Source organism: Corvus kubaryi, unplaced genomic scaffold, assembly GCF_017639235.1.
Source record: "Corvus kubaryi isolate FWS band 111438036 unplaced genomic scaffold, C.kubaryi_AGA036_p1.0 66, whole genome shotgun sequence".
In the NCBI taxonomy this organism is placed as follows: Eukaryota; Metazoa; Chordata; class Aves; order Passeriformes; family Corvidae; genus Corvus; species Corvus kubaryi.
Genome location: NW_024582054.1, coordinates 14,117,999 through 14,132,318, shown reverse-complemented (window position 1 = coordinate 14,132,318; position 14,320 = coordinate 14,117,999). Strand labels below are relative to the sequence as shown.

Sequence of the window (14,320 nt, the reverse complement as noted above, 5' to 3'; positions counted from 1 at the left end):
CAAAGGAGCTGTCCTTTCTAGAGCTCACCAGCTTTTGCATGGGGTGGTGTAAAGGAAAAAAGGCACATCCAACTGGTGCTAGAGCCAGCCAGGAGTGCTGTGACATTGCCTTTCTCACAGACTCTCCTTCGGCAGCCAGTGCTGGACAACAGCAAGCATCAGAGAGGGCTATGAGGGTTGGATGCACTTACTGGGTAGTGATGGATCACCATGCGGCTCAGCAGAGTGGACAAGGCGTAGAAACAACCTACATTCAGACCTGAGAAGGGGATAAAAATGCAGCACATTCAAAGCCTGTTACTCTCCTGTTGGCTTGTGAAAGGGTAGAAATGCAAAGAGAGCAATCTTTGGGACCATCGATCCAGAACAAGGCTGCAGAGTCTCAGGAGAGTGAGCCAGACTAGACATGGGTTACTGAAAGAAATGCAGACCAACATCCAGGCCTCAGCATGCAGGAGGAAGCACCCTGCAGTTTCAGGATGGTTCTTACCTAAGCAGCTAGAGGAAGGGCTGTGCACATTTCTGGTACTGAAAGGTCTTGCAACACCTTCACAGGGTCTCAACCCTCTCTCACAGCCAGATCCATCTTTAGCACTGCAACTTTCTCCTCTGCCCCCAGCCAAGTCAGAATACTAGAAAAGCACCTGCCTCAGCACCACACCTTGAACAAGGACCTGAGATTCAATTAACAAGTGTCATTGACCTGTGTGTTTTCCTCCCAGAGACAGCCTGATAGCATTCTCCCTGCTGACAGCCAGTAAGTAACATTCTCTCCAAGCCAAGAAACACCAGAAGATAAGTAGGAGCAGAGGTGATTGGTGAAGCACAGACAGCATTACCCTCAGGCATCTGGGGTGCGTGTCTGCATGGGAAAAGTCTTGCATTTTAAAAGATATCACTGAGGCCTGAAAAAACCCCATAAAAGTAACTGTATTTCTGAAAGAGAACCTAGATTAACTGTTACAAGCATCAATCATCTGGTGAAGGTTTCTCAGTATCACCCAAGGTGAGAATGAAACTGTTGGGGTGATACTGGTCAAGCCCTATCCAGACACTCTGCTCCATCATACATGCAATTCTCATTGGTTAAATGCCTTCTCAGAAGGGCAGAAAACCCAACAGCTTTGCTTACAGCAGGCAAGAACATCCACATGTGCACTGGACCAGCAGTACTGCAACGGCTACACTCTCACCTTGGGTGATACTGAGAAACCTTCCCCAGGTGGATGAGGTCTGTAACAGTCAGCACAACTTTCTTCTCAGAAAGTCATTTACATTTGCAGTTGGTTTCTCTTCAAGGCTTCAGTGATCCTGATGGGTGGAGGGAAGGGGACATTTCACCACTGCAGCTTACACATCTGTAGGCTCCAAAAGGAACCATGAGTTTAAAAAGTCTGGCACAGATGCCTGAAATCCTGACAAAACAGATACATGTCAAGTTCCCCCTTCCTACTTTTCCTAAGCCTCAGCTAAAAGCAGAAACTAACAATACAGGATACAGAAGTGCAGTCTAGCAGGCAGAGCTTTGACAGAGAGAACAAACCCCTAAGCTCTCCTTAAGTACTCAGCAATCCTGCACCTAGCCCAGTCTTCCACTGAACACTGGATAGCTGTTGCAGTACACAACACTATGAGGAGCCACAAGACTGGCAGCTGGAGGGTGCATCACACTTCTTCACACACCATCTCTGACAACATTACAATTTACTGTGAGGGTGGCGAGGCACTGGAACAGGTTGCCCAAAGGTGTAGATGGAAGTGTTTAAGGCCAGGCTGGACTGGGCTCTGAGTGACTAGGTCTAGGGCAAGGTGTCCCTGCACATGGCATGGGGGTTAGAACTAGATGATCTTTAAGATCCCTTCTAACCCAAACCATTCTGTGATAAAGGAAAGCTCACTCCACAGCTGTATGGCACAGACAACAAATGAAGACTCTTATGCAAGTGATCCCAAATATTGCCTGTGACAATGCTTCCTGCTTCAAAATCATGTGTCAGAAGGTTACAGCAGAGGCTGTAGCGACATGCTCATTAGGCAGGAGAATCTACCCAATCCTTATCAAGAGTTACTCAGGAAGGCTGGAAACTCCAGCCAGGGATGGGGGAGAACAACCAGAGATCTCACAGCAAGGAGGCATCCTCCAGCCTTGAAAGCTGTCTCGTTGCAACACTTGGCTATGGCAAAACAGCTAATAGACCCTAATTCAGCTTCATCCTATCTCCACTTCTGGAGCACCCCGCTCACTGGGTGACACCACAAGCTGCAGCACCAGGACACGGGAGTATGGCAGATCAGCACAGTCCTTCTGCTTCTTCACTTCAAACCTGGGCATAAACATTAACCACTCATTTGTGCACCTCAATTTCTCACCCAGCCAAGAGGACAGCAGCCTCGTGAAGACAGCCAGATGTTGCTCTGCTACCTGATGCTGTCAGTAAACCAGCTTTACAGCAGCTCTGTGATGCATGTGATTTCCAAGACAGAGAAGGCCTTGCCCCTGCTCCCAAGCTGGGCAGAAAATAAGAGCTAGCAGCAACACTTGGCACCAGAGTCAGGCAAAACAGTCTAAGAATCAAGACAATGTGTCAAAATTGCATATGTGAGGGCTGAGAAAAGTAGGCACTATATATGTCACAGTTGCTCAGTGAAGCTTCTCTGAGAATCACAGCTGTTTGAATGTCCATAAAACAGGTAATGGTTGCTTCCAACAGGAAAGCGGCCATTTGCCCACCCAGATGAGGGAAATCAGAACTAGTAGCTGGGAGCAGAACATCTGAAGCTCCAGCACCACCTGATTCTTTAGCTAGTTACCATGGTTTGCTTGCAGTGTAGAATAATACTTTTGATACCTCAGCGTCTCCTCTATTTTATAGAGGCCAGAATAGGGAATTTTATTGCCTACAGCTCCAAAAGGAGCTCTTATTAAGCCTCAGACTAGAACCCAGGTCTCCGACAGATAGGCAGCCTATTACCTACATGCCAGACTCTTGGTCTCTCTCTTGTTCACCCTTGTAATCCACCCCAACAATGGTTCCTTATGCAGTTCTCATTGCTCTGCCTCCTCCTCATTGCCCCCCCACCATTCCAAATGCTGTTTCTTTAAGACTGTCTCATGACTCCCATTCTACCAACCTTTCCCAGAACTTCTCACCCTTATCCTACCTACTGCCTCCCACTAGCAATGTGCTCTCCAATACAAAGCCCAACCTCATGGACTTGGAATTCCTTTATGTCCATTCCATGTTATGCCTCAGTTTTATGGAAGCAATGCCAGCAGCCTTGGGGAAAAGGTTCTCTGAGGGCTTTCCTGAAAAACAGTTCACTAGTTTTTCATCACATAGCAGCAGTGACACCACTGTTTCTAGCATTGTAAGTCTTGCCACAAGAAAGGAATCATTGACTGTTGGTAATACCAAGACCTTAGAGGTCTGCAGACCTGTTCTGACTTGGCATTGTGGGAGGATCCCCATTCTTTCTAGAGCCAGGAGATGAACAAGCAGCAGGTTTGCCCCTCTCTCCCCTGACACATCCTATGCTAACACAAAAGCCGACAGGCTGCAGATATCTTTGTGTTAGGTAGGCAGGATGACTCAGCTGCACTCATGTGGCTGCAGATGTCTTAAATCTTGGCCAACTTAACTTTTGACTTGAGTAGGAAAAACTGTCACCATTTTAAACCCAGACAAGTTAAAAAAAAAAGTTTCACAGCATAGTTCCCTCTCTGAGTAACAGTCACCATCTCAAGTCAAGCTGGAGATTGGCATGAGGCTGACATAGAGAGGAACAGAATAAATGCACAGACCAGCAGTAAGAGAAAATGAATTATGAGCCACTGAACGGATTTTCCACACTGTTTGTGACTGCCAGAAAAGAATTATCCTAGGAAGGTCAGATTCTAAACACTCTCTTTGTACTGAGAGCCCTCCTCTCTCCTCTAGGACTTGTTTACGCATATTAGAGAAAATGCTTTCCCCTCTCTTTTTCCTGAAGGGTAAGTATGAACTGAGCAGATGATACAATCCAGCTTTAGACACAGTCTGCCTGACAGGTTTTTCTGTCTTCACTTTCTGAGAGGGCATTATGTACTATGTAAAAAAAAAAAGCCAAACCCAGCAGCTGCAATGCAAACCAGCAGAGTTTAAGGGCAATCTGAGAGGGGCATTTCTAGAAGTCTATTGCATTGAGAAGGAAAGAGAGCAGAGATTCCAACAACTCCAAAGACCATTAGCATCCTCAAGTACAAAGCCACTATCTCACTCTCTCCAACCTGCCTACTCATCCACAAGGTCTTTCAGACAAAATTGCTGGCAGAACATGCAGAACTTTCAGCAGTATTTAACTGACCCCCTGAGAAGCTTCCATAACAAGCTGGTAGGAAGAGTGAGGACAAAACTACCCACACAGTAGCTGGCTACAGTATACCCTATTATGCAGTCAGGCACAGACCACAATGGCCTTTCTGCTAATCAGAAAAACACTTTTCCATATGCCAATTCAGCATCAGGGAATAGATTCAACACATCACACTGCCCTCAAATAAAGAGGCTAAGACTACTGAAGAGAAGCAAGCAGCAAATTCAGCATGCAAGGACAGATGGCATAAGATTCTCCTTCCTTCCAATTGCTTCACAGGGACTGCCTGGGAAGCTGACAAAGTCTGCACATCTGCATACTCCACAGGACATCTACTGAGATGCCTGGCAGCCATATTCATATCCTTGCCTTCAGAAATGACTTTCACTCAGTTCTGTGACTTGCACTCAGACACTGCCATATTTTTATTATGTAAGCACTTGGATTGGTTCACTGCAATTAACTAAACAACTAGAAAAAAAAGACAGATAAGGAAATCCCCTGAACAGCAGTCAAAGACCGGGAGAACTGCTGTAGGGGCACATCATCCTCTGTGTGCTTGCCTTCCTTTCGTTTTTCCCTGCTGCATCTGCTGATAACCACTGCTGAAGAGTACTGGGCTATAAGGATTCCTGGTCTGTGGCAGCAGGGGGAGCTATCCTTATGCTCCCCTAAAACAACTCAAGCCAGTTTCTGCCCCAGCAGAGCAGAGAGGGAGGGAGAAGCAGTGATAACTGCACAAGAAGAAAGGCCAGACCTTACCATAAGTGACCATAAGCAGCAAAAAGTTGGCATTGCGGAGCAGACGAAGGATTGATTGCATGTAGGAATATTCCGCAGTTGGTCTTGACTGGATCGAGGCCTGAGCTCGGCTTGGAGGGTGCAGGGGCTTCTCCTTGAAGACTGAAACCAGACACAAAATACATCTGTTTGTAATGGTGCAGTTGAGGGGCCTGAGCACACACTGCGCCATTTGAGGGATGACAGAGGGGCTAGCAGAACCAAGTGTACAAAACACACCACTGTCCTCAAGCTTTGATCTCCATGTGTGAACTTATCCAGGAACAGGAAAGAACAGCTCTCTTCCAACAGTAACTCCTGCTACCTTGCCAAGGAAAACATCTTGCCTTCAATTAGCTTTTTGTGTAGGCAGTGTCCAACAGCACCAAAAGAGTTCTCAGGACTATTAATGCCTTTGCCTCTAGAAGGATGACCAGCCAGGTGCAAAAGTGTTATGTGGATTTACAAATGACAAAGCAGAACTGGACAAGTCAGTTGACAAATGTGGTCTAGTGCTCTGCAGTGGCCAGTGCCCAGGGAACAATAACTTTTGCCAGGTTTTACTTCAGGCCAAGTGATCTGCTGCCCCTTAATAGCATTAAAGTAGCATCCAGAAATCCCAGTCACAGGCAATACTGCTGTGCCAGGTGCTAGACAGGCATTTTTGTACCTTGTCTATTCCCTGCCCCACATGATTTGAAGTCTACATCTGATTCAGCCACCAGCAACACGAACAAACTGGCAAGAGAAGCCTATCAAAAAATTTCATGGAATTCAGCAACTAAACACAGCTCTCCAGTGAACATGCCAGTCTTTCATGCTAAAGATCTGGTTTTGACTTCATGTGTTAAGCAGGGGAATTGCACCTCTAGTGTCCTGCTACTGTCCTTCATGCTTTATTCTCTCCACTCATAACTGGGAACAGCTTGTTCCTGTGACGCCATATAATCTGCCTCTTTCTCTCTACTCTTAAGGGGTAGCCAGGTCCCAGACATAACCCAAGGCCCAGCACCCCATTTGCAGGGAAGATGACTATGAAACTTGCAAGATTTCTGTTGTTTTTTAAAGGACTTACTCATGCCAGGATTTTATTATGCAGGCAAGGGACAAAACTAACAATTTAGCAGGCTCACTCACAACCTCTTACATTCCCTTCTACATGTGCTGCTCATCAAGGGTTTGAAGCAGCAAGATATGGTATTGCATGACCCTGTCAGCTGCATACTAGGACACATCCCCACATGGACTTCCAGCCCAGCCCACTTCCAGGCACACAGACCCCATTCACACATCGGCTGATCTTCCCAGTCCCATCTGGTCTCATGTGCACACTCCCACATCCTTACCTATGATGACCAGGATGAACAGGGCTGATGCCACACCTGCAGTCATGAAGAACATGATGCTGATGTGGTAGGCCAGCTTCTCCACATCCTCCTCATTAGGAATGAGAACTGGAGGGACCAGAAAGCCTGCAGCAATGCCAAGCTGAGCAGGAGAGAGAGGGGATAAACAGAGGCATGACATGAAACCACAGCATTGCCACTACCCTACAGCTCAGTACAGGTTCAACTGAGCCTAATCCAATTTCACAACCAAGATGAAAATCTTCTTTACCACCCAAAAATTAAGAGAAAAAAAACAGATACCCATTGCAATTGGGCCTTAAAAGAGGTTTCCTCAGTGCATTTACAACTGTCAGGATATTCAAAGCAAGGTTTTACAACAGAATTGAGCAGAATGAATACCTGGCTCCATCAAAGTGGAGGTCTTGCCTGCCCTGACCTTCCCCCACAAATATATGTTCCTGTCCACACACACATCCCACTGCTTACCTTGCCCCTGCTCTAGAGCTGGCCTGATCACCTGGTATTACAATTTTGCTCATTAAAAATGGCAGAAAACAAGACCATCAAGACCAACCAGAATAATTGCTGGGTTCAATGAGTTGAACCTGAGTTGAACCAATTTATTTTCCAACCAGATAAGGGCAAGGACTGAGACAGAAACCTGACCACTCCAAATAAGTGAGATGTTAATCTGGCTCAGCCAACTTTGACACAGTTTCAAATGAGCAGTGTCCCAAGAAAAGGCTCACCCTGCAAGCACCAGGAGTGCTTGTAGGAGAACCTCCAAGAACATCAAAGCTGAAAGCAAAGGAAGTGTTGACAGCACATATCCTAGATGTCAAGGTTGTTTTACTAATGGAGCTTGGCAACTGTCCCTGGATAAACTACTCTGAAGTGTACAGAACACAAGGACTAAGGAAGACAAGTTCTGTGCAGCCCATAAACCTCATGGAAGCATGTCAGCACAGAGCAGAAGACCCAAGAGTCCTGTAGCCCAGGCACGAGCTCAGACAAGTTTCCCAGGCTGTCTTCTAGCAAAACCTTCTTGTGCTTTCTGCATGCTTTCTCTGACACGTCTCTATGTTTCTGGGATGCTGATAGATTCATTCTGGAAGACTCGCTCACTGGCCAAGACAAAGACCTCAGAACACATATATTTTGGTTGCCATATCTGGTAGTTAGGCTAAAAATCAGCTTGTGCCCTCCAGCCCCAGAAAACTCTCCTCAAAATCCCTACTGCTCCATCCAGCTGATGTATTTTTGAGACAGGAAGAATATTTATGACTCAAACAGAGCTATCTGCTACCCTCAGGCAACCTATTTAGCTTACAAACAAGTAACTTTCAACCATGTCTGGCCAAACTTCTGTGTCAAACAGTGCCCTCCACTGGATAACCTGGGTCAGGATCAGCAACAAGATACCTGTGCTAAATTCAGTCTTGGTGTTAGGACATCACAGGGAGCTAGTAGGAAGAGCCACCAAGAGATTACATATGTGCCCTACCAGTTCAAGGCACTGTCAGGAGTAAAATATTTGAGTTATGGTTATGCAGACTGAAGACAAACCCAAGCTGTGCCATCCCAGATAGCAAGTCAAGAACTGAACGAGTTTAGCATGAAACTTAAAAGACCATCAGGGAGGATAAACCTTCCTAACACCCACATGGCACAGACAGACTGACACAGGACTAAACTTGCCAGAGCTCAATTTTGTTCAGACATGGCCTATCCCCAGCCTCTCATCACAGTGAGTCAGGCTGGCTCTCCTCCTCTGCACTGCTCACTGACTACAGTGAGCACAACTACCATGTGGTTTAGAGGCTTCAAGCTCTAATCTCCATCAAACTGCATGCCCCCCTCTTCCCTGCACAAGCCTGCAGCTGCACAGAAAAGGTAATAGCATCAAACACAGAAGCTCACAGAGATCGCTGGTAGACGGCAGGAGCCTGCTTGTCTCTGCAGCACATTTATTTTGTCCTCCTTGTGGCCAAGTGCAGGCCTGTGGCTCTAGTGTGCCTGGTCAGACCAGGACACAGCCAGCCTACACTTCACTCCTATCTCCAGAGTATTCCTAAAGATTTAACCTTTGAGGAAAAGACTCTCAACATTGCTCCTTTCCATTCGAGGGAAGAGTCTATTGACTCTCATATATATCAGGTCTCCCATGTGCCACCCACCCTTTCCCAAGTAAGGTTTACAAACACCTTACTAGAAACTGACTCTGTCGTACCACTGTTTCATTCTTGGAAGAACTAAGCTGGATTCCTGTGCTAGATACTTCTTGGCTTCCTTCTCTCTGCAATCACATGCTAGCCACATGAGCTGCTGAACAGCAGCAAAACAACAGGAAAGGAGAGATCCACGCTTTATTCTGACCTCTGACGTAAATTTCTCCAGGATCACAGCTGAGATTCAATCTTTTCCAGTCTCCGTCCAGCTGAAAAAGGATCTATCTGATATACCTAGCAGAGGAGGTATTGAGAGCCTGTGTTGCAAACTGATTAGAAATCTTCTGCTGGGAGGTCCTGTAGTCATCACTTACCCAATGGGTCACAGACTCACCCAACTCTTTTGAACTGCTTGTTGCCTTTTCAGAAGAAGTTTCCTGAACAATTTTTCTAGCCATAAATGGATGTTTTATCCTCTCTCTTCTCCTCACCCAAAAAGAAACAACTTTTATCCATTAGGAGTTCATTATACCGTTGATAAGAACTCGGTAGCAGAATGGACAAAAAATATCATAGCAATAGGAGACATTTTATATTTCAGAGCAACTCATTCTATTAATTCTGTGAAGATGAGGCCCCTTGACTTGACTAAAACTGAAGATTTCCTGAATGACACTTACAGACCCTGGATTATTCATACCATTTTTAGCAAAGAAGACAAGCTCTCAACAACATGATGACTATTACACTGCATATACTTTACCTTTCACAAGGAGATTTTTAGCCTGGTTCTCAGCAGGTCAGCATGCACATTACCATCAACCCACAAAAACACTGTGACCAATTAACCAGAAAATTTAAAAGACGCCTTAGAAAGGGAAAAATAACTTCTCTCCCTTCTCCACACCTTGCACATCAGCGAAAGTAAAGCAATGTAAAAATAAGGTTAGTTCTGCAAAAGGCTGTGCTACCCTCCTTACAGAGACCATCAGTCATAATGGATCATAATGGACCCTCTTATTCAATTCGTATCTCCAACCTTTACACAGGCAGGTAGGTCCCCAATACCTATAGAGATAAGCTTGTTCTCAAAATTTGGTAAATCACTCAGCATTCTCTCGCCCAAACACCCAGCACTGTTGTCTTGGTTTGAAAGACAGGTGTCTGCCAAGGAAGGCAGGAGCCTCCCTTGAAATGAAAAATGCAACCCCCTTCCCTCCAAATTATTATAATTATAAGGGGCTTTCAGGCAGATATGAGGAATAGGAAGAACAGTTCTTTACTGTCTCTCTCTCTATATATATATGGATAAACAGGCAAGCAAACAACAATAACTACAGCAGTAACAGCAAACAGAACCACAAACCCAGTCCCAGCCGTCTCGGCTGTCAGGCCCTTTCCCCTCGGGTGCAGTTTTGATCACAGCCGGCAGGGGCGCTGGCGGCTCCCGGTGAGTGGGGCGGGTGCGATGGTTCCGCTCCGGAGCGAGCTCGGGGAGCACGCGGCAATGGCGGCCTGGGATCCCGGGAAGGGATGGAACAAAGGCTTCACAAACCCCTGGGCAGCTGATCCCGGTGTCCAGCCGGACCCTCAGGAACAGCAGGCTGGAACATCAGGGACGAGCACAAATCCCGGGTGGCAGACGAGATGTATCGAACTCTGGAGCTGCAGCGGGAACCCCGGGAGGCCTGGGCAGGCAGGGCGTGCGGGGCTACGATACAGCAAAGGCTCAAAGCAACGGCGGGGGCAGGGCAACCGCAGCTCGGCTCCCAGCAGGGCAGGGAAAGGTGGGCTTGGGAATCCTGGGGTTTCTCCCTGAGGCACCTGAGCAGATGGTGAACAGGTCCCTCTTCTAGTAAGGTGGGATGTTAGGGTCCTGGTGCAACAGCTACTCCAGTGAGCAGGCTCCACTCATGGTAGAAGGAAGGCAGCAGAAAAGCAGAAGCCTGCAGCAGATTAAATCCCTCCACAAAGATGGCAGCCTCTTTCTCCATCCAAACGCTGAGAACCCCAGCCCACAAGTCCAGGTGAAAGAGAGTAGCCCGTTGGACGCCTCCCTTTGTGGCCAGGTCTTTTGTTTCTCCCAAGCACCCAGCAATCCGTCACCCCGGCAACATATATGGGAAAAATTCCTCAAGAGAAAAAAGAAAACAGAAGGGGAACTCCCAAAACCCCACCAACTGTCCTGATCTCTGAGGATCTCTCCAGGAGATCAGGCTGCTGGCACTTTATTTTAAAAATGCTTTGGGGTAATTTTAAACACACTACCAGGAAAGCCAACAACTACAGCGGAGTGCACTGTTCAGATGACTTATTCTTTAGAGACTGGTAAAGGATAGAAAGAATGTATTTCCTACCTGAATTTTGCCAAGGACCAGTCACAACAACAACATCATATTCAATATTCATGTGTGTACAAGAACCAAGAGCAAGTAGCTAAGAAGATGGTATAAATGTACCCAAAGTCTTGAAATAGAGAATTACACGTCTGAGGTTAGCTGCTAAGAGTCTGCTGAAGGAAGATAACCAGTGGTGTATCAGCATAAAAACTGTAAATGAATGATCAATGGAGGAGTGCAGGAGAGGACCTCCACCTCAAAGAAAACTACGAGTCAGCAACAAGAATACAGAAGCCCTGTAAAATTCCATAAGTAGGTATAAATGTTGACAGAGGGGACCACCAAATCCAGAAGGTCAATTAAAATGTTAAAAGTCAGAGACAGAGAGATGCTGCAAAAGCAAAAGTGTACAACAGTAAAGAAATTTTGACAATGCCCTTGCAAGCTAAATAAGCATCATGACAGGGATGATGCAGAGACTGCATTTTTGGATTCTATAAATACCCTTTTCTGAGGAAAACTTTTAAGAAGCAGCACAATTTGTGATTTTGACCCAGAACAGCACAGTGCGACTATGATCGATATTACAGAATGGTTCTGCACTGCACACAAATTCAGCTTCCTTGCAGCAGCGACAAAAAAAAAAAAAAATGAAACAACCTCCAAAGCACTACAGCAATATATAACTCACAAGAGGAAGTTGCCTAAAAGGAAAGAAGTGTGTTAAATGGAAATTAAGAAGAAAAGCCTAAGAAATTAAATGCTTGCAAGTGGCATTAAGACTGTGCAAAGACACTGAATCAGAGGCTCAGTGTAAGCCTAGAGAATATTAGCAAAATATTTTAGAACAGAGTAAAGAAACCACAATTAAGTAAAAAACAAAAACCCAAAACCACAAACAAACAAACAAAACCACAACAAGAACATAAACCACCCAGCTCAAAAACTGGACATTATTCCTTCAAAGAAAAATGACAGCAAGCTGGATCAAGCTAAAAAAGTAAAACCATAATTAGGCCAAAAGAGGCACCAGAACAGCTTTACAAACTAAGTCAAAACTCTTCAAACACAACAAAATCAGGAAACCTGACAGAAGGGTCAAAAGATGATCATTGTGGAAGGAGAACATTCAAGAAAGAGGGAGGTCTTGGACCATCATTCATGACATTATATTTATTGGATGTTTCCACATCAACACAACCTCTTCATATGGCAAAAATCTGAAGCGTTATGAGTGGAAGATATAACTCAATTTATTTCAACTAATATCTTCTATGAGGCATCAGGACCAGCTGGTATTCATCCAGGAGTTCAAAAGAACAAGTCAACAGAAAATCCACGCTACTTGCACACAAACATACCAAATTGTCTGTTACCAAATATTCAAATCGGGAATGGAGGAAGAGAAAAGTGATGCTAATTTTTAAGAGGCTCAGCATAAGCAGGAGTCCCAGGAAACCCCAAGACCAGCAGCCTGCTGGTTTGGCCAAGTGGACAGCAAATGTAGCAATTGAAAGATCTATACTTTGATAAACACCAATACAACAGGCTTTTCAGACACCATTATTTCAACACAGTCTTAGCAAGTTCCCAAGCCACGACTTTGGAGAGTGAGGAGGATACACTTCAGATCTCCTCTGGATTCACTCAGGGAGCCCCTCTGAGGAGATACCTGTTCCAGGCTCTGGGCAACACAGCCTCCTCTTCTACTCTTGTCTGGGTATCAAAGCTCTGTCCTAGGCCCTCCCTCCTTTTCTAACTACAGGTGCCCCTCAAAATGTTATGTAACTATAACATTTCACAAGAGCACCTGAACTTTCTGACCCTATAATTCACGTATCACAACCTGCAGAGTAGCCAGCCACCCCCTTCTCTCCCCCTGTGCCTCCCAATTGCATATTGGCTTCCTAATACTTTGCTATCAGCACAGGTCCCAGCTGTCTTTCCATACAAAAGGCCACAGGAGAATTGAAAATGCCCAACTGAGGTGCTGTGTAAGTAGAAGCTGCCAGTTCCTACAGTAAACTTTTGTATGAATTGGTGTCCAGAATATGCTTCTTCCATACCACTGACAGCAAAATTACAAGAGCCTATGGAAATCCAGATAGTCAGGAAGCCAATGTACCTATCTGTACAATTTACATAACTTTTTTGCAGTGTTTTAAGACAAAATAAAAAAGTACACAAGTTGTGAAAGGAAAAATTGTAGTCAAGCCTTGTGATGAGATAAGACCGGATTTAAGCTCTATTTGACTTTCCCACTAATGTAGGGGACATTTTGTTTTTCCAAACTGCACTTGCGCAACCAAAGCCCATCTGAAAACAAAGCAAACTCCCTTCCGCATCACACTTCTGCTTCTGTGGCATTGTCTCATAATGCCTAATATGATGCAATGCTGTACAGTGAAGATTCTTCCTCTGTGCAAGTCATTTGGGGCCTGTCAGCCTTGAATGCACCTTCCCCCAGTCTGCTGGGAAAGAAATACAACACAGCAAAACAACAGCAGTAGACGAGAGAGAGAACAAAGCAGAGGGGTTTCAGCTCTGACAGCTACCTCAGCTGCTACTGGTATCCTCAGTGAGGATATGCTTTGGTCAAGGACCTACTCCAGTCACCTAATACAGACAATCCCAGGGATCCTGCAGGGCAAGTGCTGAGGGTGCTGTAGGGTAGGCCCTCCCATCAGAAACACTGCAGACATTCATTTAAACTCCCATGCAGAACTTAACCCAAAAGCCAACTTCTGTGGGAGAGAAGGGGGAGCTGCCCTTGGTGTATGTCTGGGAAGGGAGCACCAGATGAAATGGGTAGAAAAAGTTCATTTCAGGCTATCACGTCCATTTATAGAAACACAGGCATTCCTGCAAAAGCCACAGTGCTATTTGGTCAGCACGCCCTCCCACACTGAGCCACATCCAGGATCTTGGAGAGTCGGCCACACAGCACTCCCTGAGATCCGAGTGCTCTGATCCACCCTGCCCTTTTTTTTTCAGGGAGAGAAAGGAGACAGGGCGGGAGAATGTCAACCATTAACTACTGTCACTACAAGCTACTATGTCAACCATTAGGTACTGCCACTAAAATCTTTATTCTGATAGCTAAAACTCTGGGAGATACAGGGCCAAGCTAGAGGGCTGTGAGACAGATCACCACCATCTGTCCATATTTCTAGCAGGGAATCATTTGAAAGCATGGGAATCCTCCAGCAGAGAGAGACAACAGCCAAAGAAATCTAGAAGTCCACTCAAAGACTGGAAGACAGGGATTCCACAGGACATGATAAATTTCCACAATGCTTCTTAGATTTTCAGATGCTGTCTTTCCTGAAGG

General features: G+C 45.7%; 1 protein-coding gene across 3 annotated transcripts in view; it reads right to left on the bottom strand.

The window, feature by feature from the left end:
* Positions 1-14,320, bottom strand: part of FLVCR2 (FLVCR heme transporter 2) — a 36,511-nt gene that overhangs the window by 17,272 nt on the left and 4,919 nt on the right. For all 3 annotated transcript variants that reach the window (XM_042048009.1, XM_042048010.1, XM_042048011.1), the window contains exons 2-4: positions 6,480-6,621; positions 5,116-5,256; positions 192-259 (exon numbers count right to left, since the gene is read on the bottom strand). In XM_042048009.1, coding sequence (XP_041903943.1) covers positions 192-259; positions 5,116-5,256; positions 6,480-6,621 — 351 coding nt within the window. The remainder of the gene's footprint in view (positions 1-191; positions 260-5,115; positions 5,257-6,479; positions 6,622-14,320) is intronic.